At 42.5% G+C, this 24,279-nt stretch overlaps 1 protein-coding gene, 1 non-coding gene and 1 pseudogene across 3 annotated transcripts; 2 read left to right on the forward strand and 1 right to left on the reverse strand.

Annotated features, from left to right (window-relative positions):
• Positions 1–77: 77 nt before the first annotated feature.
• Positions 78–23,859, forward strand: TMEM50A (transmembrane protein 50A). 2 transcript variants are annotated; one of them, XM_032759366.2, is made up of 7 exons: positions 78–204; positions 2,482–2,587; positions 4,954–5,066; positions 13,533–13,600; positions 14,784–14,876; positions 18,701–18,761; positions 23,520–23,859. In XM_032759366.2, exons 2-7 carry the CDS (start codon positions 2,495–2,497, stop codon positions 23,563–23,565), a joined length of 474 nt encoding a protein of 157 aa, XP_032615257.1. In that variant the 5' UTR covers positions 78–204; positions 2,482–2,494; the 3' UTR covers positions 23,566–23,859. The 2 variants fall into 2 exon arrangements, with proteins under 2 accessions (XP_032615257.1, XP_032615258.1); XM_032759367.2 differs by lacking the exon at positions 14,784–14,876.
• On the forward strand, positions 2,981–3,044 carry LOC116813966 (U6 spliceosomal RNA; annotated as a pseudogene).
• Positions 8,209–8,312, reverse strand: LOC116814031 (small nucleolar RNA U13). Its single transcript, XR_004371133.1, has one exon. It is a non-coding gene; the product is annotated as a small nucleolar RNA U13 (small nucleolar RNA).
• Positions 23,860–24,279: the final 420 nt, after the last annotated feature.

Genomic DNA, 24,279 nt, shown 5'->3' on the forward strand with positions numbered 1-24,279 from the left:
GCCCGGGCACACGCAGACGCGTTGGCGTGGTGGGCGTGGCTCCCTCCGTGTGCGCATGCGCGGCTGAGCCGCGGGGGTGGTACTGCTGCATCCGGGTGTCTGGAGGCCGGGGCCGTTTTGTTTTCTTGGCTGAAACCGGGGAAGTGAGGCGGGCAGGCGCGGCGCGACACCGGGCTCCGGAACCACTGCACGGCGGGGCTGGACGTAAGTGTCGGGCAGGGAGTGGGGACAAGAGAGTAGCGGCCGCAGGCTGGAGAGGCCTCGGAGCCGGGGCCGTCTGACGGGCTGGTGCCCACAGCACAGGCTCGTTGCCGCCACCCTCCGGGAAGCCGGGTCCGGCGGCGCTGGGAGAAGACGACCGCGTCCAAACCCCGCCAAGACGGAGAGGGGACCGCGCCCTCCCCCAGGACACCCCAGAATCCCTGGAAATCCCCCGGTCCCCCACTTCACAGCTGGACAGGCCGAAGCCTGGAGAAAGGAGCGTGACCCGGCCGGCTCCCTCAGCGAGGGGTGGCCGGGCTAAAGGTGGCTCCCCGATCTTCCAGCCGCGTCCCTCGAGACCTAAAATTCCCAGAGTTTGGAGGGCGGGGTCTGGCTTGAGCGTGCCAGTCGTCGTGCAAAGAAAAATGGATTCGGGGCGGGGCCATTGGGATGAACCGAAAATAACACTGGATTGCAGTTCTTCCCGGGGAAGAATCAAATGAGTGAATTTCCTAAATTGAACTTGTCGCAAAGGCATCTTAGCAGTGGCTGTAATCATATATTTTAATATTTAATTTTTAAAAGAGAAGTTAAAAATGGGAGACGTTGCTCTTTTTTAGGGTGTCATATTTTTGGACAACCATAATTGCAGGCTACAAAGTAACTTAAGGGACTCAAGTTCGCTGTAGGAGTTTGGGTGTTGTTATTCGCAAATTATACGTATTTCAGGCTTTTTCATACTCTGAAATAGAGAGAACATGGCTGTGTCTCAGGTCTGTACAGCTCGGCTTACAGGAATGTTTTTTTTTGTTTTTTTGTTTTTTTTGAGACGGAGTCTCGCTCGGTCGCCCAGGCTGGAGTTCAGTGGCGCAATCTTGGCTCACTGCAAGCTCCGCCTCCCGGGTTCACGCCATTCTCCTGCCTCAGCCTCTCCGACTAGCTGGGACTACAGGCGCCCGCCACCACGCCCGGCTAATTTTTTTGTATTTTTAGTAGAGACGGGGTTTCACCCTGGTCTCGATCTCCTGACCTCGTGATCCGCCCGCCTCGGCCTCCCAAAGTGCTGGGATTACAAGCGTGAGCCACCGCGCCCGGCCAGGAATGTTTTATATAATTTGTAAAGACAGCTTGGGTCGGCTATATTTAAATAGCAGTTGGATTCTTGTAATCTGAATTAATATTAACCACGATTCTGTGTTTGCTTTTGGCTGGAATCACCCGTTAGGATCAGAGATAGGGATATTAAAATAAAGTGGATGTTCTTTATATAGAAATGACACCAAAAGGCAGGCTTGCAGAAAGAAAAATAATGAAGTGAATGAAGTGAAAGGAAATGATGTGGGTAGAGGTAAGAACTGCAGTGCAATGTTTAATTTCTTAATTTAGGTGTGAAGAAACACGTTCTGTGATAAAAGATGTAAATTAGAGAAATATTTTTCATTTGAATCTGTACTTCCACTCAGAACCAAAGTTTATCACTTCTGTCTCTACTAATGTTAGTGCTCCTGGACTGTAAATATCAAATTCATTTAATAAGTTTGGAATCAAAATGATACAAAAGAGCTCTTGTGGACTAGTAATCATATACTTGGTATTAAAAGTACCACCTAAACTAATTTAATACCTACTTAGAAATAATAGGATGTGACAGATTTTCAGGAGGAGGTCAACCAGTAGTTAAAATTTTTTCAATATTTGGAGACCCACCCTTGTTAATATTGCTTAAATATATCCAAACCATTTATTTCTATTTATTATTATTTTTGAGACAGAGTCTTGCTCTGTCGCCCAGGCTGGAGTGCAGTGGCACGATCTCGGCTCACTGCAACTTTCGCCTCCCAGGTTCAAGCAATTCTCCTGCCTCAGGCTCCCAAGTAGCTGGGATTACAGACATGCGCCACCACGCCCAGCTAATTTTTGTATTTTTAGTAGAGATGGGGTTTGCCATGTCGTCCAGGCTGGTCTCAAACTCCTGACCTCAGGTGACCCACCCACCTCAGCCCCCCAAATTGCTAGGATTACGGGCATGAACCACCACGCCCGTCCGGGAAACCATTTTTTACATTAAAAAAGATACTAAATGAATCCAGATGTTACTTTCCAAAGTTATAATGTGGAAATTCATCAAAAACTAAATCAAATATTCTGAAGAAGTATGTGGAACCAAAACAAAGCATTTGTAATTTCACTTTTATCTAATTATTCCTGAGCTATTAATTGTTTTTCAGGTTTGAAGCAAGTAAATGGAAGTACTTATTTAATTGTTTGTTTGTTTTTAAGTGACCTGAAAAAAATGTCTGGATTTCTAGAGGGCTTGAGATGCTCAGAATGTATTGACTGGGGGGAAAAGCGCAATACTATTGCTTCCATTGCTGCTGGTGTACTAGTAAGTGTTACTGATTATTTGGACCTTACTTTTTGGTGCGTTTGTGTTTATGGGCTTTGAATTCTGCAGGATGTCTTAAAATATGTACTATTTATTTTATCTTTGACCACTTTGACCATGTTGATATTTTGTTGTTTATGGAGAGTTATTAGTTCCACTTTAAGAGTTTATGGTTTAAAATTTGATTAACAGAGTGGGTGGGTTATTCTAACTGCATGGTAAAAATGGCATAATAAAACATTTGTTCATGATATGGATTATATCTCCTTTTAATGGGTACATTAAGGTACAAGGAAGTGTTTAAGAAGCAATCAGGTCAAAACCAGTCAATAGATACGATTGCATTTCTCCATAATCCAGTTAACTTTCTTCTCAGTCTCAGGAAAAAAAAAAGTGCTCACTTTGGCAACACATACACTAAGATTGGAATGATACAGAGAAGATTAGCATGGCCCCTTAAAATTTTTTTTAAAAAAGCAAAAACAAAAAGGAAACTCATTAAAATACATTGTGTAGAAGTAATTTACAGAATAAAATTCTTATTTACACTTCAGATCCCTCAAGGAATCTGCTATTAGTTTTTTATGATCATATGGTGTCATAGGCTCTAAAGAGTAATTTTTTATTTTATTTTTTTTTGAGACAGAGTTTTGCTCTTGTTTTTTTGTTTGTTTGTTCGTTTTTGAGACAGAGTCTCGCTCTGTCGCCCAGGCTGGAGTGCAGTGGTGCGATCTCAGCTCACTGCAAGCTCCGCTTCCCGGGGTTCACGCCATTCTCCTGCCTCAGCCTCCCGAGTAGCTGGGACTACAGGCGCCTGCCACCGCGCCCAGCTAATTTTTTTGTATTTTAGTAGAGATGGGGTTTCGCCATGGTCTCGATCTCCTGACCTCGTGATCCACCCGCCTTGGCCTGGCAAAGTGCTGGGATTACAAGCGTGAGCCACCGCGCCCGGCCTTGCTCTTGTTTTAGTAGAGACAGGGTTTCTCCACGTTGGTCAAGCTGGTCTTGAACTCCCGACCTCAGATGTTCTGCCTGCCTTGGCCTCCCAAAGTGTTGGGATTACAGGCTTGAGCCACTGCACCAAGCCATTTTTTCTTAAGCTTTAAGATTTATTTATTTATTTTCGAGACAGGGTCTCACTCTGTCTCCCAGGCTGGAGTACAGTGGTGGAATCACTGCTTATTGCAGCCTCGACCTCCCGGGCTCAGGTGATCCTCCCACCTCAGCCTCCGGAGTAGCCTGGACCACGGGTGAAGGCCACCACACCGGGCTAATTTTTGTTTTTTTGTTTTTTTTTTTGTAGAGATGGGGTCTTTCCATGTTGCCCAGGCTGGTCTCCTACTCCTGGGCTCAAGTGATTCACTGGTCTTGGCCTCCCAAGGTCCTGAGATTACAGGCCATTGCACCTGGCCAAAAAGCTTTGAGTTTTTAGTCTGTGAAGAAAATATCTTAAATATATTGAGCTGAGGGTAAAAAAAAAGGCATACGTACTCATGCTAGCCATTAAAAATGTTATTAATCGAGTATGGATCTGTCTGTAACCTAATAAAAGTAATTTGACTAGCCTAAAATTGTTACTTTAAAATAATTGCCCGAAGATGTCAGTTCCCAGAGCTAACTGAGCCAGGGTTTGGTGTGGGGATAGGAAAGGGGGTTACTTTTAAAATCTTCTAGGCTACTTCTCAGAATTTGGTTAATATAATTTTATTGTAAATTTCTGCTCAGATGATAAAAACTATTTGTGAAGTTTTGGGGTTATTTTGTTATACCTTTGCCCTTGTTAATATCTAGAGCTAAATTCAGTTAGATAAATTGTAATCTGGTGTTTAAATTGAATTTAAAATCACACCTGAAACCATCTTTAGACTGCACTGGAATTCATCAAAAGCAGAACCTCAGAGGTGTTATTTCACACCAAGAAGATAGCTAAAATTCTGTGAACAATAATTGTTCTCCATATTAATTTGAATGCTTTTTTCTTGATTTTGGGGACTGTTTCTCTGGAAGCTTATCATATATCAACAGGACACTTCTTCTGTCAGTTGGAATTTGAGTCACTTTTTTCCTTTTCCCCTCCACGAGATAACTGGTTTCTAGTTCACCAAATTAGATTACAAGGCTTTATTATGATAAAAATTAAATAATGATTGAAGTAGGCTTAGAGAAAAGTTATGTTAATAAATATAAATTGCTGTCAGATTTAAGGGTACCTAATCAGCTATTAGGCCATGTGCAAATTACGTGTGGGAAAAAGCTAGAACATTTTTGAAATGTATTAAAAGGGATCTCCTCACTTAAATACCTTGCTTTTAGCCAGTGAGATACAGAATTGCTATGATTTCTCATTGGTATCTCCTTTGTTTTAGTTTTTTACAGGCTGGTGGATTATCATAGATGCAGCTGTTATTTATCCCACCATGAAAGATTTCAACCACTCATACCATGCCTGTGGTGTTATAGCAACCATAGCCTTCCTAATGTAAGTGTCATCATAATTGGCATTACTTACATAGCTTGCCACAAAATAAAAATGTTTCAAATATAGTTGCATAGATTTAAAATTCTAAATATTATCAGATTAACATACTGGACATGATTTAAAAGTCATACAGTAGAGATGGACTTACACAGAAAAGCAGCAGTCCTCTTTGTTCTTTTTGTGTACCTCTCCATTCCCTCCCAGCTTCTCTCAGCTATTCTTTTATTTTTATACCCCCAGGGTTTATAGCTTTATATTTAAGTCAGAAACTGTATTTTGTCTGAGGGATAATTCTTTCAACAATATTAAGCTTTTATATTCCAGACTCTGCTCTAGGTACAGGACATATAGTAGTTAATAAAACAGGAAAAATCCATGTCTTTTTGTCATTTAAAATAAGTGCAAAGGAGAAAAAAATAGAGAAAGGAGATATGGGATGCCAATAGGAGGGATAGAAATTTAAAAAAAAAATTTTTTTATAGAGAGAGTGTCTCATTACGTTGCTGAGGTTGGTCTCCTGGGCTCAAGTGATCCTCCCACCTCGACCTCCCAAAGTGCCAGGATTACAGGTGTGAGCCACCACACGTGGCCAGAAATTTTCAGCAGAGTCAGAGAAGATCTCACTAAGAAGGTGACTTTGAGTAAAGACTTGAAGAAAGTGAAGGAGCTGACCAGGGGATGGGGATATATAAGAGAGATTCATTCCAGGCAGGTGGAACAGCAAGTACAAAGGCTTTACGGCAAGGAGACCAGTATAACTGCAGTAGCAAGATCAAGGGAAAGAGAAATTGATGAGATCAGAGAAGTGATGGAGAGGGACAGATGGTATAGGGCCTTGAAAAGCATTATAAGAACTTTGCTTTCAGCTGGATGCAGTGACTCATGCCTGTAATTCCAGCACTTTGGGATGCTGAGGTGGGTGGATCACTTGAGCTCAGGAATTTGAGACCAGCCTGGGCAACATGGCGAAACCTCATCTCTACCAAAATACAAAAATTGGTAGGGCGTGCCTGTGGTCCCAGCTGCTCCAGAGGCTGAGGCGGGAGGATTGCCAGAGCCTGGGAAGTCAAGTTGAGGTTACAGTGAGTCATGATTGTGCCACTGCACTTCAGTCTGGGTAACAGAGCGAGACCCCATCACAAAAATAAGAACTTTACTTTCATTGTAAGCATAATGGAAGCCATTGGAAGGTTTTGAGCAGAAGAATGAAATGACCTTATATTTTAATAGGAGCATTCCTGTTGAAAAAATTTTTAAAACCGGTAAACAAAATTTATTGCAGTGCCAACTAGTATAAGCACCATGACTCTGTGCTTCTCAAATTTATCAATATATTTTGAAAATATTCTTGTATTCTTACCAGTTTCTCAAATTCATAAAATCGTTTAGTTTGCTTCATACTTGGGCTATGACTTTCTTATTTAGTATTGTTTTTTTCCTATAGTTTTTTTTTTTCTTTAATTAAGACGAGGTCTCACCATGTTTGCCAGGCTGGTCTTGAACTCCTGGGCTCAAGCGATCCACCTGCCTTGGCCTCCCAAAGTGCTAGGATTATAGGCGTGAGCCACTGTGCCTGACCTTTCCTAGAGTTTCTGATTTTTTTTTTTTTTTTTGGTGGCTGTCGGTAGAAAGAATGTATATTTTCTTTAGGATTCATTTCATTCTTCTTGAATGCCGCAGTTCTAATTTGGACAGTTACTATGTGGACTGTAGTAGCCTTGTTAGGTTTTTCGTTTTTCCTAGAGTTTCTAGTTGCCTTTTCTTTGTTTTCTTACGTTTTCTACTATTATCACATCTTTATTTTTTTCCCAGATTCTCAATTATATTCTTTAATGTATTATAACCTCTTTTGTAATAGAAATCAACATCCCAGAAGCCCATATCTGTCTGTTTCATTATGAATTGATGACTGTGTAAGCCTGCTGCAGCACTGTCACCGTGGGACTTCCCTCCCATGTCGATCTGGGTTGAATCCACTGTTTTTCCAGTTACCACATCTTTTTTTTTTTTTTTTTTTTTGGATACAAGAAGTATTTACTTTGGCCGGGCATGGTGGCTCACACCTGTAATCCCAACACTTTGGGAGGCCGAGGCGGGCAGACCACCTGAGGTGAAGAATTTGAGACCAGCCTGGCCAACGTGGTGAAACCCTGTCTCTAATAAAAATAATTTTAAAAGGCTGGGCGCAATGGCTCACGCCTGTAATCCCAGCACTTTGGGAGGCCAAGGCAGGCAGATCACGAAGTCAGGAGATCGAGACCATCCTGGCTAACACAGTGAAACCCTGTCTCTACTAAAAATACAAAAAATTAGCCCGTGTAGTGGCACACGACTGTGGTCCCAGCTACTCGAGAGGCTGAGGCAGGAGAATTGCTTGAACCCGGGAGGCAGAGGTTGCAGTGAGCAGAGATCACGCCACTACACTCCAGCCTGGGCGACAGAGTGAGACTCTGTCTCAAAAAATAAAAAATAAATTAGCCAGGCCCAGTGTTGGGTGCCTGTAGTCCCAGCTACTCGGGAGCCTGAGGCACAAGAATCACTTGAACCTGGGCAGCAGAGGTTGCCGTGAGCCGAGATCACACCACTGCACTCCAGCCTGGGTGACAGAGGGAGACTCTGTCTCAATAAATTTAAAAGAAAAAAGTATTTATTTTAATTAATTTATTTATTTTTTTGAGATGGAGTTTTGCTCTGTTGCCCAGGCTGGAGTGCAACGGCATGATCTCTGCTCACTGCAACCTCCACCTCCCAGGCTCAGTCGATTCTCCTGCTTCAGCCTCCCCAAGTAGCTGGGATTACAGGCACACGCCACCATGCCTGGCTGGTTTTTATATTTTCTGTAGAGACGGGTTTCACCATGTTGGCCAGGCTGGTCTTGAACTCCTGACCTCAAGTGATCCGCTCGTCTCGGCCTCCCAAAGTGCTGGGATTACAGGCGTGAGCCACCACACCCAGCCGATATGTTTTCTTAGAATTCTCATCTCTGTATCTTTTTATTTTATATTGCAATCTGTTAAACATTTTTGCACTTCAGTTCTCATGTTTTAATTTCTAAGGGCCTTTTTTTGTTTCCTTAATTATGAATGCTTCCTTTAGGGATCAACTCTCTCTCTGGGCCTTTTTTTTCTTTTTTTTCTTTTCATGTTAGACGGGTAAGGTGCTGATGTAAGAACAAGGTTTGAGGGAGGCACATCTCAAACATGCACATGAACACCCAATCATCATGTCTAAGAACTGCAAAAGAATCAGGTTTTCCTTTTTAAATTAAAAAAAAAAAAATGTTTTAGAAGTAGGGCCTCACTTTGTCACCCAGGCTGGAGTGCAATGGCATGATCATAACACACCGTTGTCTCAAAATCCTGGGCTTAAGCAGTCCTCCGGCCTCAGCCTCCCCAGTAGCTAGGACTACTTGCACATACTACCACACCCAGCTATTTTTTAAATAGTTTTTTTGTGAAGACAGGATTTCACTATGTTGCCCAGGCTGTTCTTGAACTCTTCATCTCAAGTGATTCTCCTGCCTTGGCCTCCGAGAGTGCTGGATGACAGGTGTGAGTCACTGTGCCTCTCTGCCTTTATTATTTTAAAAATGTAATATAAAATGCATTCTGGCCAGGCATGGTGGCTCATACCTGTAATCCCAGCACTTTGGGAGGCCAAAGTGGGCGGATCACTTGAGGTCGGGAGTTCAAGACCAGCTTGGCCAACATGTGGCTCTCAACCCTGTCTCTACAAAAAATACAAAAATCAGCCAGGCATGGTGGTGCATGCCTGTGGGTCCCAGCTACTCAGGAGGCTGAGGTGGGGAATCGCTTGAATCTGAGAGGCAGAGATTACAGTGAGCCAAGATTGTGGCACTGGATTCCAGCCCAGGAGACAGACAAAAAAAAAAAAAAAATGCATTTAGTGAGATACATAAAGTGCACAACTCATATACACATCTCAACAAATTTTTACTTACATATACACCCATGTAAACAGCATCTAGATCAAGATTTAAAACATCACCCCAGAACGTTCTCAATCAGCACTTCCGTCACACCTGTATAGCCCCCATCCTGACCTCTACCATTGTCCATTAGCTTTCTGTAGACCTTTTTTCTTCTTTTGAGGTAGGCTCTTGCTCTGTTGCCCAGGCTGGAGTGCAGTGGCATGATCTCGGCTCACTGCAACCTCTGCCTCCCGAGTTCAAGCAATTTTCCTGCCTCAGCCTGCTGAGTAACTGGGATTACAGACACCCACCACTGTGCCCAGCTAATTTTTGTATTTTTAGTAGAGACAGAGTTTCACCATGTTGGCCAGACTGGTCTCGAACTCCTGACCTCTCAGGTGATCCACCTGCCTTGGCCTCCCAAAGTGCTGGGATTACAAGCGTGAGCCACCATGCCCGGCCTTCTGTAGACTTTTAATTTAGGTTGTAGAGTCATCTCTTCCAGGCTTCCAGGTAATCCAAGTTGAAAATTACACACATTTTTAAATTTTGCTACAGTTACTTAAGTGTAAACACAGTAACTTGTATTTTCAGAGTAAAGCAAGTGGCTAAGGGCAGCCAGTTTGACTGTGCCTGGCGTGGAGTCAGTGCCAGAGTAGTTATTCATTCGCAGAAGTAAAGGTCTGACTTCAGAAGCCACTGATAGCAAAGGGCTGTGGTCTTTTTCTTTGAAGTTCGGCCAGTATGCAGCTATTTCTAGTTCTTTCCATTTTGTTGCAATTTATTTTACTGTAATAATGATGCTGTTAGAATTCTTTTAGAAAGCTGACACCTAAATTTCAACATTGGTTTAGATTTAAAAGTTTTACTTTTGTGATTGTATTTTTGTCCTGCTTTTGTCCTCAGATCTTTAAAAATTATTTTGTTCCCCTTTGAAGCAGTAGCAAGTCTGACTATGGAGGGGAAGTATAGCTGTATATGAGCTTGAATGTACTATTCAAACGTGTTTCCTGCTAAACTTACACTCTGTTGCATTAACATAATTATAGCAGAGCTGACTTCATGTTTTTATAAATGTTTATCATCTATTTGGCTTCAGTTTACATCTTTTTTTATAGTGTCAGATAGTATCAGGCCATAATTTTAAACAAAAACTGTTAGTTAATTATAACTCAAATGGATAGGAGTCAAAAAGCAGCTATTCTTTCATTAATAACTTTATTATTTTTTTCTCTTATTACAAAAGTTCTCTGATTTTGTGGCTTTAAAAATGTTAATAAATGTTCTGTGTATTACTCTATATTTTTTAATTTTAAAAACGTAGGGTAGGCCAGGCACAGTGGCTCACGCCTGTAATCCCAGCACTTTGGGAGGCCGAGGCGGAAGGATCTCGAGGTCAGGAGATCAAGACCATCCTGACCAACATGATGAAGCCCCATCTCTACTAAAATACAACAAATTAGCCGGGTGTGGTGACACGCGCCTGTGGTCCTAGCTACTCAGGAGGCTGAGGCAGGGGAATTGCTTGAACCCGGGAGGTGGAGGTTGCAGTGAGCTGAGATCATGCCACTGCACTCCAGCCTGGCGACAGAGCAAGACTCCATCTCAAAAAAAAAAAAAAAAAAGTAGGATATACCAATAAGCAAAAACGAAGTTGCCTGTAATCTCACCAAACTATAACATTTTGACAGATTCTCTACCAGTGTTTTCTTCTGTTTTCTCTTTCTCTAACACACATCTATATGTTCTAAAAGTAATATGTAACTCTTCTCCTCTTCCTTTCCTCTTCCTGGAAAAATTCAGTACAAAAACTATTAGGTGAGGTCAAGCATGACAGGCATCCTCTATAGAAAGACAAGTTGTGGTGGCCCAGAGCAGGCTGCTGGGCTCAGGCAGGGTGGGAAGGGGCAGCTCAGCATGGGCTCAGATCCTGAGCAGGGTCCGTGCAGCGGAGTGCGGGGTGGAAGAAGGCAGCCCTACGTGGGATGCTGGAATCTGAGCAGGGTGAAGAGGCTGTCCAGATGGGGCAGGGGAAGCAGTGTGGCCGCTCTGTCCGCTCAGAGTGCCCAGAACAGCTATACCCCAACACCAGGAGCACACCTATAACCCCCAATTATGGAGCATCATGTTGACAAATACCAGACGTTTCAGGAAAAAGATTATTTAACTAGTAACTTTTCTATAAATTTGAGAACATACATAAAAATAGTCATAGCAGGGAACAAATAGAGATTGTTCATTCCAGAGTGTCCCTAATAGTGAAGACAGGATTGTGGTGGCTCACAGAGGGCCCTGAAGTTTATTCAGATGGCTCAGCAAGGAAGACAAGAGCTGAGAACCAGTAACCCAAGAACATTTATTTGTGTTTTACTTTTAAATATGAAGCCTGTTTTTAATGTATTTATTTTGTATACAAAATAATTTAGTACTGTACAGAGATCACTGAAAATAATTGAGTATTTTGATCATTCTGAAACTTAGATTTGTATGAATAAATTAAGACATCATATTACTGTGAAAAAAACTAGGATTCCTATATTCAACACTTTTTTATTTTCGTAGATACAAGGTCTTACTATGTTGCCCAGGCTGGTCTCAAAAGTCCCAGGCTCAAGCAGTCCTCCTACCTTGGCCTTCCAAAGTGCTGAGATGACTGGCACAAGCTACCAGGCCTGACCTAAACACATTTATTGAGCACCTACTATGTGCGAAGCCCCTAGCCTTGTGCTAGGCATTGAGAATGAAAATGAGAAGCAAGACAGACAATGGCTCCTGTCCTCATGAAGCTTATATTCTAGTGTTAGACACACACAACTAAATGGGTATATATATCATAGGTATAATGTTTTGTAACTTTAACTTGATGTATTGTGAACATTTTCCCATGACATTTGGAATGTTTCAAAGGATACTTAGAAAGCAAGCCTATCTCAATTTAGAGTGGTATGCTATGAAAAGTTAGTAAACACTTCTTATGTTTAGAGCTTGTATCAAGGATTAAAAAAAGATTTTACCACTTGAATCTCTATTCAGTAATGTCTTCAGAGCAAAAAGTTATTGTGTTGTTTGAAATATAATTATTTCTCCAAACATTTGACATCAGTACAAAATTACTACAAAAAATTTATTCCAAAGCCAATTTTAAGAAATATTTGGATTATCTAGGGCCCATTTTCTCCCTCTGCCATCGCCATACATGAGTACATGTTATGTCTGATATATGCAAATGGAATATCAGATAGAACCAAGGGAAATTATCTTTTTACCTGTTCCAATCTTAGCAAAAGAAAATTTTGAGAATTTTGTTCCCGATTTTTTTTTTAAGAGATGGAGTTTCACTCTTGTCACCCAGGCTGAATCGCAATGGCGCGATCTCAGCTCACCACAACCTCTGTTTCCTGGGTTCAAACGATTCTCCTGCCTCAGCCTCCCGAGTAGCTGGGATTACAGGCATGCACCACCACACCCAGCTAATTTTGTATTTTTAGTAGAGACGGGGTTTCTCCGTGTTGGTCAGGCTGGTCTTGAACTCCTGACCTCAAGTGATCCGCCCACCTTGGCCTCCCAAAGTGCTGGGATTATACACATGAACCACCACGCCCAGCCTCGTTCACAAATTTTAACAATCCAGACTCACCTGAAAGACTTGTTAAAACTCAGATTTCTGGGCCCCATGCCCAGAGTGTCTGCTTTGCTGGTTTAGGTTAGGGCCAGAGAATTTTCTTGTCAAATAGGTTGCCAAGTAATGCTGATTCTGCTAGTCTGGGGCCCATGACCACTGCTCTAGAGAGTATCTGGCCGGGCGCAGTGGGTCATGTCTGTAATCCCAGCACTTTGGGAGACCGAGGCGGGCAGATCACAAGGTCAGGAGTTCGAGACCATCCTGGCTAACACGGTGAAACCCTATCTCTACTAAAAATATAAAAAAAATTAGCCGGGCGTAGGTGGTGCATGCCTGTAGTCCCAGCTACTCGGGAGGCTGAGGCAGGAGAATGGCGTAAAACCCGGGAGGTGGAGGTTGCAGTGAGCCGAGATTGCGCCACTGCACTCCAGCCTGGGAGACAGAGCGAGACTCTGTCTCAAAAAAAACAAAAGAAAGAGTATCTGGTTGAAGAGACCAGTCATATGAACTCTTTACTCAAGAACCGAAGGCCTATGAGCCAGGTGTGGTGGCACTTTGGGAGGTCAAGGCAAGGAGGATCTCTTGAGGCCAGGAGTTTGAGAGCAGCCTGAGCAACATAGCGAGACTTTGTCTCTACAAAAAATTTTTAAAAATTCGCCGAGTGTGGTGGTGCACACCTGTAATTCCAGCTACTCAGGAGGATGAAGTGAGAGGATCACTTGAGCCTGGGAGTTCAAGGCTGCAGTAAGCCATGGTTATGCCACTGCATTCTAGCTTGAGCAACAGAGTGAGACCCTGTATCTTTAAAAAAAAAGGACTTTCAGGCCTAACCTTAAATTTGAGAAACTAGATTATTGTTTCTGGTAATTGGTGTCATGGACCCTGATTTCTTGGTTTTATTTTATTCATACAGGATTAATGCAGTATCGAATGGACAAGTCCGAGGTGATAGTTACAGTGAAGGTTGTCTGGGTCAAACAGGTAAATAGGTGCAAACAGCATCTTTTTATACATGCTTAAATCCTTAAGATGAGAATTTCACATGGAAATACCACTTTTCTATTTGTTTTAATATATCTGTGAGTAACAGCTTATTATTTTGAATCTATTGTTTTATGTTGTGGGCTTGAAATTGGGAATTAACATATAACATTCTATTTGCTGTGCTTTATTGAGCTGTAGGCAGTGTTTTTATTAAAATGTATTTATGCAAATTAAAGAGGCCCTATCAGAATTCATTTTAGGCAGTCATGACTCCATTTATTATTTAGAGCAAATCTTCACAAACATGTTAATGTGATTTGAAAGTTGGCTGTCCTCTGTTAACATAATTTTAATGCAACCTTCCTAAGTTCTAGTGACAGTAAATTTGAATTTATTTTGCTGCCTAACTTCCCAGAAAGTGAAATATGGTAGCTTTGAGATTCGTGTATCACTGAATATGAATTTTTTACTGTATGTCTGTGTTACTGTTTGAAAGTACTCTTGGAGGATCTGGGAGCAGCCGGGCACAGTGGCTCACACCCGTAATCCCAGCACTTTGGGAGTCCAAGGCAGGCAGATCACAAGGTCAGGAGATCGAGACCATCCTGGCTAACACAGTGAAACCCCGTCTCTACTAAAAATACAAAAAATCAGCTGGGCGTGGTGGCGGGCGCCTGTAGTCCCAGCTACTCTGGAGGCTGAGGCAGGGGAATGGCGTGAACCTGGGGGATGGAGCTTGCAGTGAGCCGAGATGGCGCCACTGCACTCCAGCCTGGGAGACAGAGCAAGACTCTGCCTCAAAAAAAAAAAAAAAATGTAGGAGCATTGTCCATATAAAAGCATAAGGAGAATGAGCCTCTAAATATGGTGAAACAGATTTTATGAGATGTTTTATAGGAAGGTTGAATATAGGTTTTCTCAGTGTAGGCAGTTGGGGAAAGTAAGTATATGCACTTATACAGACTCATAAATAATTTTTAAAAATCTATACAGACCAACCAAGAAGAAAAAGGCCAACAGGTACACTGATGAAGATGTTTAACACATCTTCTACTGTTCTTACATTAGACTTTAATGGCAGTTGCACTTTTTTTTTTCTGTTTGGGTTTTGTTTTCTTTTTGAAAGTTCATTGTACTGCCCTATGAGAAAGAATTCTGGTAAAATATTATTTCTTTCAAGGTGCTCGCATTTGGCTTTTCATTGGTTTCATGTTGGCCTTTGGATCTCTGATTGCATCTATGTGGATTCTTTTTGGAGGTTATGTTGCTAAAGGTAAGAGAAAACATAGGTTACAATTTACTTCAGTGGAATACTGGAATTTCGCATTAAAGTTGGTTATTTTAGAATAAAACTTTTTTCCTATAGATGGGCCAACTACTAGCGATGCATTTATATCCGGGACCCCCCCCCGCCGCCACTGACAGTGTTTGGTTTTCTTTGTCTTGTATATTTTTAGTATTCCTTTCTTCAGTCTTTTTTCTTCTTATCCAGAGCCTGGAAGGGATGAGACAGCTCTAAACACTGCTTTTCTTTGGGTTCCAAAAATCTCAAAAGCAGAACATATGTTATCTAGCTAGTTAGCAAGCTTTGTTTGTTTCTTTTTTAGAGACAAGAGTCTCACTATCACCCAGGCTGGAGTATAATGGCATGATCATGGCCCACTGCAGCCTCAACCTCCTGGGCTCAAGCCATCCTCCCACCTCAGCTTCCCAGGTAGCTAGGGCCACAGGCACACACGAACGACCATACCCAGCTAATTTTTAAATTTTTTGTAGAGCTGGATCTTGCTATGTTGCTAAGGCTGGCCTTGAACTCCTGGCCTGAAGCCTGGCCTAACAAGTTCTGACTTTCAGAATATCTGTGCAAAGCTCTAACATCCCAGAATTGAGTTTTATTCAGTTAAACCTCCCTGGTAATATGATGTCACCTCCTTTCAAACAGAAAAGTAAACTAACATTTAATATACATCTGCTATATAAGGCCACTTTAAGGCAAGCTCAGGAAAAGGTATACTGTTAGACCCTGGGTGAAATTTCACCTTGAGGGACCCTAGAAAAATAGAAAACCCATTTAATGGTCCAGGTAAAATTGCTATGGCTGTCATAGTAAAAATACAGTATTAATGATTTATAAAAACTGGACCAGGTTATATATATTCTGCTCATATTTTAACACTTATTTGAATAAAATGTAACTTTTAGATGAAAATAATGTTTCCTAAATTTTTATTAAAATCATTTAATCTCATAGACAGGAGTAATAGATATTTCCAAATATTTGTATTTTTTATTTTATTTTTATTTTTTTTTATTTTTTTAGACAGAGTCTTGCTCTGTCACCCAGGCTGGAATGCAGTGGCACAATCTCAGCTTACTGCAACCTCCACCTCCCAGGCTCAAACAATCCTCCCACTCAGCCTCCTGAGTAGCTGAGATGATGGGCACATGCCACCATGCCCTGCTAGTTTTTTGTATTTTTTGTAGAGATGGGGCTTCACCATGTTTCCCAGGCTGGTCTCAAACTCCCGGGCTCAAGTGATCTGCCTGCCTCGGCTTCCCAAAGTGCTGGGATTACAAGTGTGAACCACTAGGCCTAGCCATGTGTAATTTATTATTAAAATCATGTTACCAAAATTGTAGAAAATAAAAAAGGGTGGGTGCAGTGTAATCCCAGCACTTCGGGAGGCCAAGGAGGGAGTACTGCATGAGGCCAGGATTTTGAGACCAGCTTGGACAACACAGGGAGACCCCATCTCTACAAATAATAAATATTTAGCCGAGTATGGTGGCGTGCACGTGTGGTCTCAGCTACTTGGGAGACTGAGGTGAGAGGATCACCTGAGCCTGGGAGGCAGAGATTGCAGTGAGCTGTGATTGCACCACTGTACTCCAGCCTGGGTGACAAAGTGAGACCCTGTCTCAAAAAAAGAGAAAAGAAAAGAAAAAAAAAAAGAAAAGTAATAATAATTTCACCACTCTTAAATATTTTGATTTCCTTTTGTTCTCTTTTCTTATGTTTTTAGTTATTATAATTTTTATCCCCATTTGCATTTAACATGATATTATAAGTTAGTTGTTCTTTTGCTGCTATAAAATCTGTTTTATATATATATATTTATTGCCCAGGCTGGAGTGCAGTGATGCGATCTCAGCTCACTGCAACCTCCATCTCCCAGGTTCAAGCGATTCTTCTGCCTCAGCCTCCCAAGTAGCTGGGATTACAGGCGCCTGCCACCATGTCCAGCTAATTTTTGTATTTTTAGTAGAGACAGGGTTTTGCCATGTTGGCCAGGCTGGTCTTGAACTCCTGACCTCAGGTGATCCACCTGCCTTGGCTTCCCAAAGTGCTGGGATTACAGCAGTGAGCCACCACGCCCAGCCATATATATATTTTAAAATGTATATATTTTGAGCTTGAGACCAGTCTGGCCAACATGGCAAAACCCCATCTCTACTAGAAATACAAAAATTAGCCAGGCATGGTGGCACACACCTCTAATCTCAGCTACTTGGGAGGCTGAGGCACGAGAATCTCTTGAACCTGGGAGGTGGAGGTTGCAGTGAGCTGTGATCATGCCACTGCACTGCAGCCTGGGCAACAGAGGGAGACCCTCTCAAAAAACAAAACAAAAAGGAAAAAAATTGCCTTTTTATCATGGGAATTGCATAATACTTGTTCATTATAGAAAACTAAGAATGTAAAAGAACTCGAAGAAAATGAAATTACTGATAATTCTTTCCCAGATACAACTATTAATACAGGGCCCCTTTTTATAGGAATGTCTTTATCTCATAATTTTAGGCTATTTTCCTGAAAGCTTCAGGAGCAAGGTTATGTTTTGAGAATTATTAGCAGTTGATCTGTAATTTTATAAAGTTGGCTTTATAACATTTTTAGAAGCCATTCTAGTGGTAATGGTTATTTAACGTGAAATAGTGGTGAAGACCTATGCAAACCATCTGTTACGTTAATCAGATTAACCAAAGCTGTTCTGAAATGAGAAAAATTTGACAGTTCACCTATTTATTGTGCCTCTGTCAATGAGCAGTCATTAACAATTCCAGTAGTAGAAATTTATGAGAATTTCAACTTCACTTCTAGATACAATCAGAAAAAAATGTTGCTCCAGCAGTCCCTCCAATCTTAGTTAATGGCTGGCTACTCTGTCTTTCCAGGTGTTTAGGCCAAAAGCCCTGGATGTTCATGAAGGCCTGTCAAAGATGACATTTGTCTTCCTCCCATGCCCATATCCAGTCTATCTGCAGATCCTGTTGACTGTGCTGTAAAATATATCCTGAGTCTAACCACCATTTACCATCTCTCCATTGCTACCACCCTGGTTCAATCCATCATAATCTTTCACCTGATTTCCTGGAAGAGCCTCCTAACTGATTTCTGTTTCCTCTCTTGCCTCCTCTAATCTACCCTCAGCACAGCAGCCAGAGGGATCCTCTTAAAATATGTCAGCTCAGATCACTTTTCTGCTCACAACCCAGTGGCTTCTCATCTCACTCAGAGTAAAAATCAAAGTCCTAACTGTGACTGCCAGGTCTCCGCCGCCCAGTTGCCCTCTTTCTTTACCCTGTCCCTGCTCTTCCCTCTTGTGCCTACGTGGCTGTTCCTGTAATCACTGGCGTGCTCCCTCAGGGCGTGTGCATGGCTTCTGCCCTCACTTCCTGCGTGTCCTTACTCCAGTGTCACCTTCTCATGGGGTCTTCCTGGCCATCTGTGTCCGATGTCACACTACACTTCTCCACCTTTCCTGCATTATTTTGTCTTCTTTTTATTCAGTATATTCTCTAGTTCCATGAGGGCAAAAAAAATTTTACCTGTTTTGTTCATTGCAGTATCCTCAGCATTAAATAGGGCCAGCATACAGTATGCCCCCAGTAAATATTTGTTAAATGAACTAAGGGAGCTATCATTTACTAAAGCCATGCTAGACTCTGTTACACATCATGTCTTTTAATACTCAAGCCAACCCTAATTCTAAGAAAAATCAATTCTTCTAGGCAGAAAAACTGGTATTTGCCAATATATCTGAAACTAAATGTTTTGAGATCATAACCCTCTAAACACTGCAATTATTTTTACAGAAAAAGACATAGTATACCCTGGAATTGCTGTATTTTTCCAGAATGCCTTCATCTTTTTTGGGTAAGTTTGTTTTGCATTCTTTATCTTTTTTTAAAAAAATAGCTTCTTTTATATCATTTTCTATATTGAGTTGCCTAATTACTCATCCAATGCCCCTCCCCCATGATATTTTCATAAAACATGAAGAGTAAGGTTGAGAAGGATATTTTAAATAGATGAGTTGGTTTGCTGCCAACCTTAGGAGCATATATTAATTTTTAAGATTGCTAACACGCCCCCTTTTAATGAGTGAGTAACTATGATTCATGAAGATTTAGTTACATAACACTGGTGATGTTCATTTTAAACTTAGATCTCTAACAGTTGCTTTAAGTGAAAGCCTGCCTGAAACCATTTATCCTTAAATTTTGGTTTCTGATATATTTTATAGTTCTTCTGTCCTTGATATCATAGAATTTGTGAGTGAGATTTGAGGTGTGGAGGAAAAGCCAAACATTTTTTATCCTTCCCTTTCAATTATAAATGAAAAGATGACGAAAATCTCTAAAAACCTCAAGGCTTTTATCAATAATCTTCTCTGATGTTCATCTTTCCTAGAAATTTAAGGCCTGCCCTTTTCTCTACCCATGCTATTCCTCCAACCACCACCACCCCCTCCAGCCCCCACAACCTACCCCCGTCACTGGCCGAAAAACCCCACAAACAAAACAGCTCAACAGCTCTTAACCCTCTGCATCAGGAATTTTTGTGTGTGTGTGTGTGTGTGTGTGTGTGTTTTTCTTTTTTTTGAGACAGAGTGTCAGTCTCTCACCGAGGCTGGAGTACAGTGGCACGATCTCGGCTCACTGCAACCTCCACCTCCCGGATTCAAGTGATTCTCCTGCCTCAGCCTCCTGAGTAGCTGGGACTACAGGGACACGCCACCACCCCTGGCTATTTTTTTTGTATTTTTACAGGGTGGTCTTGATTCCTGATCTCGTGATCTGCCTGCCTCAGCCTCCCAAAGTGCTGGGATTACAGGTGTGAGCCACCACACCCAGCCTGCATCAGAAGTTTTTGTTTGTTTGTTTGTTTGTTTTTGAGACAGAGTTTCGCTTTTATTGCCCAGGCTGGAGTGCAATGGCTCCATCTCGGCTCACTGCAACCTCCACCTCCTGGGTTCAAGCAAGTCTCCTGCCTCAGCCTCCCAAGTAGCTGGGATTACAAGCATGGGCCACCATGCCCGGCTAATTTTTTTGTATTTTTAGTAGAGATGGGGTTTCTCCATGTTGGTCAGGCTGGTCTCGAACTCCTGACCCCAGGTGATCCACCCACCTCGACCTCCCAAAGTGCTGGGATTACAGGCGTGAGCCACCACGCCCGGCCTTTTTTTTTTTTTTTTTAGAAGGAGTCTTGCTCTGTTGCCCAGGCTGGAGTGCAGTGGCGTGATCTTGGCTCCCTGCAAACTCCGCCTCCCAGGTTCAAGTGATTCTCCTGCCTCAGCCTCCCGAGTAGCTGGGATTACAGGCACCTGCCAGCACGCCCGGCTAATTTTTTGTATTTTTAGTAGAGACAGGGTTTCACCATGTTAGCCAGGATGGTCTTGATCTTCTGACCTCATGACCCACCTGCCTCGGCCTCCCAAAGTGCTGGGATTATGGGCATGAGCCACCACGCCCGGCCAAGAGTTCTTAACCTTTATTCTTTCAGTAGCCTTCTGAAGGTGAGGTATCACCGGACATTTCCATATGCAGGAAATTGGTGTTTTGCGTATTTCTGGAAAGAGAGAGTCTGTGGCTTTCATCAGATTTTCAAAGAAGTCCCTAATCCAAAAAAGGCTAGGAATCTGATGTATATTACGGGACTTTTCCTTCCCCTTCCCTTCCCACCCACCTCCAAAAAAGAAACAAAAATCCCATGTCTACTGAAGCCCTCTTGAAATAGTAATAGTTGCCCTTGAGAAAGAGCCACCAGTGGGTATTCACACCTGTTCTATTCCATCACCAGGCATGTAAACTTAGATGTGACAAGATGCACAGCCTCTTTGGGTTATACCTTGTATCCTGTAAGCAAATTGAACCCCAGGTAATGGGCGCAGTTAGCAGAGTAGTTGTAGGAGGTTGCCTGTTGTGTTAGTCCGTTTGCATTGCTATTTAGGGGTACCTGAGGCTGGATAATTTAGAAAGAAAATAGGTTTGTTTTGGCTCATGGTTTTGCAGGCTGAACAGGAAGCATGGTATCAACATCTGCTTCTGGTGAGGGCCATAGGAAGCTTCCAGTCATGGCAGAAGGCAGAGTGGGAGCCAGCATATCACATGAAGCAAGACAGAGAGGAAGAGGAGGTACCAGCCTCCTCTAAACAACCTTTCATGTGAACTAACAGAATTTACTCATCACCAAGGGGATGGCACTAAGCCATTCATGAAAGATTTGGCCCCCTTGGCCGGGCACAGTGGCTCATGCCTGTAATCCCAGCACTTTGGGAGGCTGAGGCAGGTGGATCACGAGGTCAGGAGTTCAAGACCAGCCTGGCCAACATAGTGAAACCCCATCTCTACTAAAAATACAAAAAAATTAGCTGGGCGTGGTGGCGTGTGCCTGTAGTCCCAGCTACTCGGGAGGCTGAGGCAGGAGAATCGCTTGAACCTGGGAGGCGGAGTTTGCAGGGAGCCGAGATCACGCCACTGCACTCCAGCCTGGTTGACAGAGCGAGACTCCCTCTTAAAAAAAAAAAAAGATTTGCCCCCATGACCAACACCTCCCACTAGACTTTACCACCAACATTGGGGATCACATTTCAACATGAGATTTGGAGGGGACACCTGCCATTCTGATTCGTAACAGAATGGTACTCAGCAGCAGCATAGAATTAATATTTCAGAAGTCAGAATGGACAGATGTCAGTACCAGAGGTGACCATCTGACAGTGTAGGAGGGACTGGTCCCTGGCTCCTGCCCATGAAACTCTTCAAATTAGAGTTCATATCTTGTGACGAGTATTCTGAAGTTACAGCATCTCTTTTAAGCTATTTGGACAGTAGAGGCCTCTAATAACCAACTTCAGTTTTTCTTTGTTACAGCAGTAGATCCGATATTAACTAGAAGAGCAAAGATCTGGGATTACAGGTGCATGCCACCATGCCCGACTAATTTTTGTATTTTTTGTAGAGACGGGGTTTTGCCATGTTGCCCAGGCTGGTCTCAAACTCCTGGGCTCAAGCGATCCACCCGCCTTGGCCTCCCAAAGTGCTGGGATTACAGGCGTGAGCCACTGTGTCTGGCTTATGGCCCCCATTTCATTTGGTGCCTGGGACTGCGCGCCAGCTGCCCCATAGAGCATGCAGGCAGGCAGGCATCTGCACTCTGGCTCGTCTAAGGCACCTGTGGGTGATTTGCCACCCTTGGTAATTGGCTTCCCAAAGCCTGGCTGTGTCCATTCCCTGCCTCCTCATGGCCAACCGTAATCTGGCCATGGTGGATTCTTCCTTGTTCTGTTAACACCTCAGGTGTCATTTTATGCATACAGTTGCCCTCTTGCCTCTTTTAAATTGAAGCCTCAAGGACAACTGTAGACATTCCTTCACCTAAACCCTAGACCAGGGGTGTCCAATTTTTTGGCTTCCTTGGGCCATATTGGAAGAATTGTCTTGAGGCACTCATAGAATACACCAACAATAGCTGATGAGCTTTAAAAAAAAAATCACAAAATAAATCTCATAATGTTTTAAGAAAGTTACGAATTTGTGTTGGGCCACATTCAAAGCTGTCCTGGGCCACGTGTGGCCCACGCTTTGTGAGTTGGACAAGCTTGCCCTGGACTGTAGTTCTGTGAGGGCAAATTCCTGTCATACCAGTCTCCTGGGCTGTTCCAGAAGCCCCATATGCTTTCTTATGCCTCTTTCCCCTCTGATGTACTGTTTCCTGTCCCCGAAACACCTGCCTTCATCATCCTGCTAGGTCTTGTTCCTACCAGTCTCCCATTCAAACCCGTTTTTCCGCAAAAGCCCATCTCAAATATTACCACCTCTGTAAATCCTTTTCTAACTTATTCAGGGTGACTGAATTCTGTGTTTCTGTGCCCCCTTAATACTTGGTGTATAAGTCTCCTTCTCCAACCACCCGCACACTTAACCACATCACGTTAGCAAGAGTAAGAGCAATTTGAGGGCAGTGGCTATGTATCTTATTTTATAGCCCTGGCACCAAAACAGTTTGTTGAATGAATTTTATAAAATCAGACATACAGGGCTGGGCACGGTGGCTCACACCTGTAATCACAGCACTTTGGGAGGCTGAGGCAGGCGGATCACAAGGTCAGGAGATCAAGACCATCTTGGCTACCATGGTGAAACCCCATCTCTACTAAAAATACGGAAAATTAGTCGGGTGTGGTGGCGGGTGCCTGTAGTCCCAGCTACTCAGGAGGCAGAGGCAGGAGAATGGCGTGAACCTGGGAGGCGGAGCTTGCAGTGAGCCGAGATCGCACCACTGCACTCCAGCCTGGGCGACAGAGCGAGACTCTGTTTCAAAAAAAAAAAAAAAAAATCAGACATATAATGGTTACATAGTAAACACTGGTAACTTTTTAAAAGTCACATGTGTCTTCAGTACTGGAAAGTTAAGATTGTTGGGAATATGGTGGTTAATAGCACAGTTGAACATAATGGAAGAATTCACTACCTTAGTATGATCAGTTTCTGTTTTGATACATTTCATACCAAAATTTCTTCTACAACTCATCAGTTATTCTTTGTTGCTTGTTTCACACCATTCTCAAAATCTCACATATTCTTTTCTCAAATTCAGGGAGTCATGTGATATTTCTTGTTTTATTCACAGAGGGCTGGTTTTTAAGTTTGGCCGCACTGAAGACTTATGGCAGTGAACACATCTGATTTCCCACAGCACAACAGCCCTGCATGGGTTTGTTTGTTTTTTTACTGCTCACTCCCAACCTTTTGTAATGCCATTTTCTAAACTTATTTCTGAGTGTAGTCTCAGCTTAAAGTTGTGTAATACTAAAATCACGAGAACACCCTATTGAAACAACAACCAAAAATCTATTGTGGTATGCACTTGATTAACTTATAAAATGTTAAAGGAAACTTTCACATGAATAATTTTTGTCAAATTTTATCATGGTATAATTTGTAAAAATAAAAAGAAATTACAAAAGAAATTATGGATTTGTCAATATAAGTATTTGTCATATCTGAGGTCCAAAACCACAATGAAAGTGCTCTGAAGATTGAATGTGTTTATTCAAATGTGGTCTCTTCTGTGTCAAATGTTAAATGAAATATAAACATTTTTTAGTTTTTAAAATATTTCATGGTCAAAGTTCTTCCTCACTATAATTGGTATTTACTTTTACCAAAAATTCTGTGAACATGTAATGTAACTGGCTTTTGAGGGTCTCCCAAGGGGTGAGTGGACGTGTTGGAAGAGAGAAGCACCATGGTCCAGGCACCAGTCTCCCCGTGTCCCTTCCGTGTGAAGCTCTTCCGCTGTGCCTCTCATTCCAAGGGCAGGAGGATGTGACTCAGCCATGACACGTGGTTCTGGTGGGACGCACAGTCACTCCACACCCACCATTGAA

Source organism: Hylobates moloch, unplaced genomic scaffold (assembly GCF_009828535.3).
Source record: "Hylobates moloch isolate HMO894 unplaced genomic scaffold, HMol_V3 SCAFFOLD_9, whole genome shotgun sequence".
NCBI classification, from domain to species: domain Eukaryota; kingdom Metazoa; phylum Chordata; class Mammalia; order Primates; family Hylobatidae; genus Hylobates; species Hylobates moloch.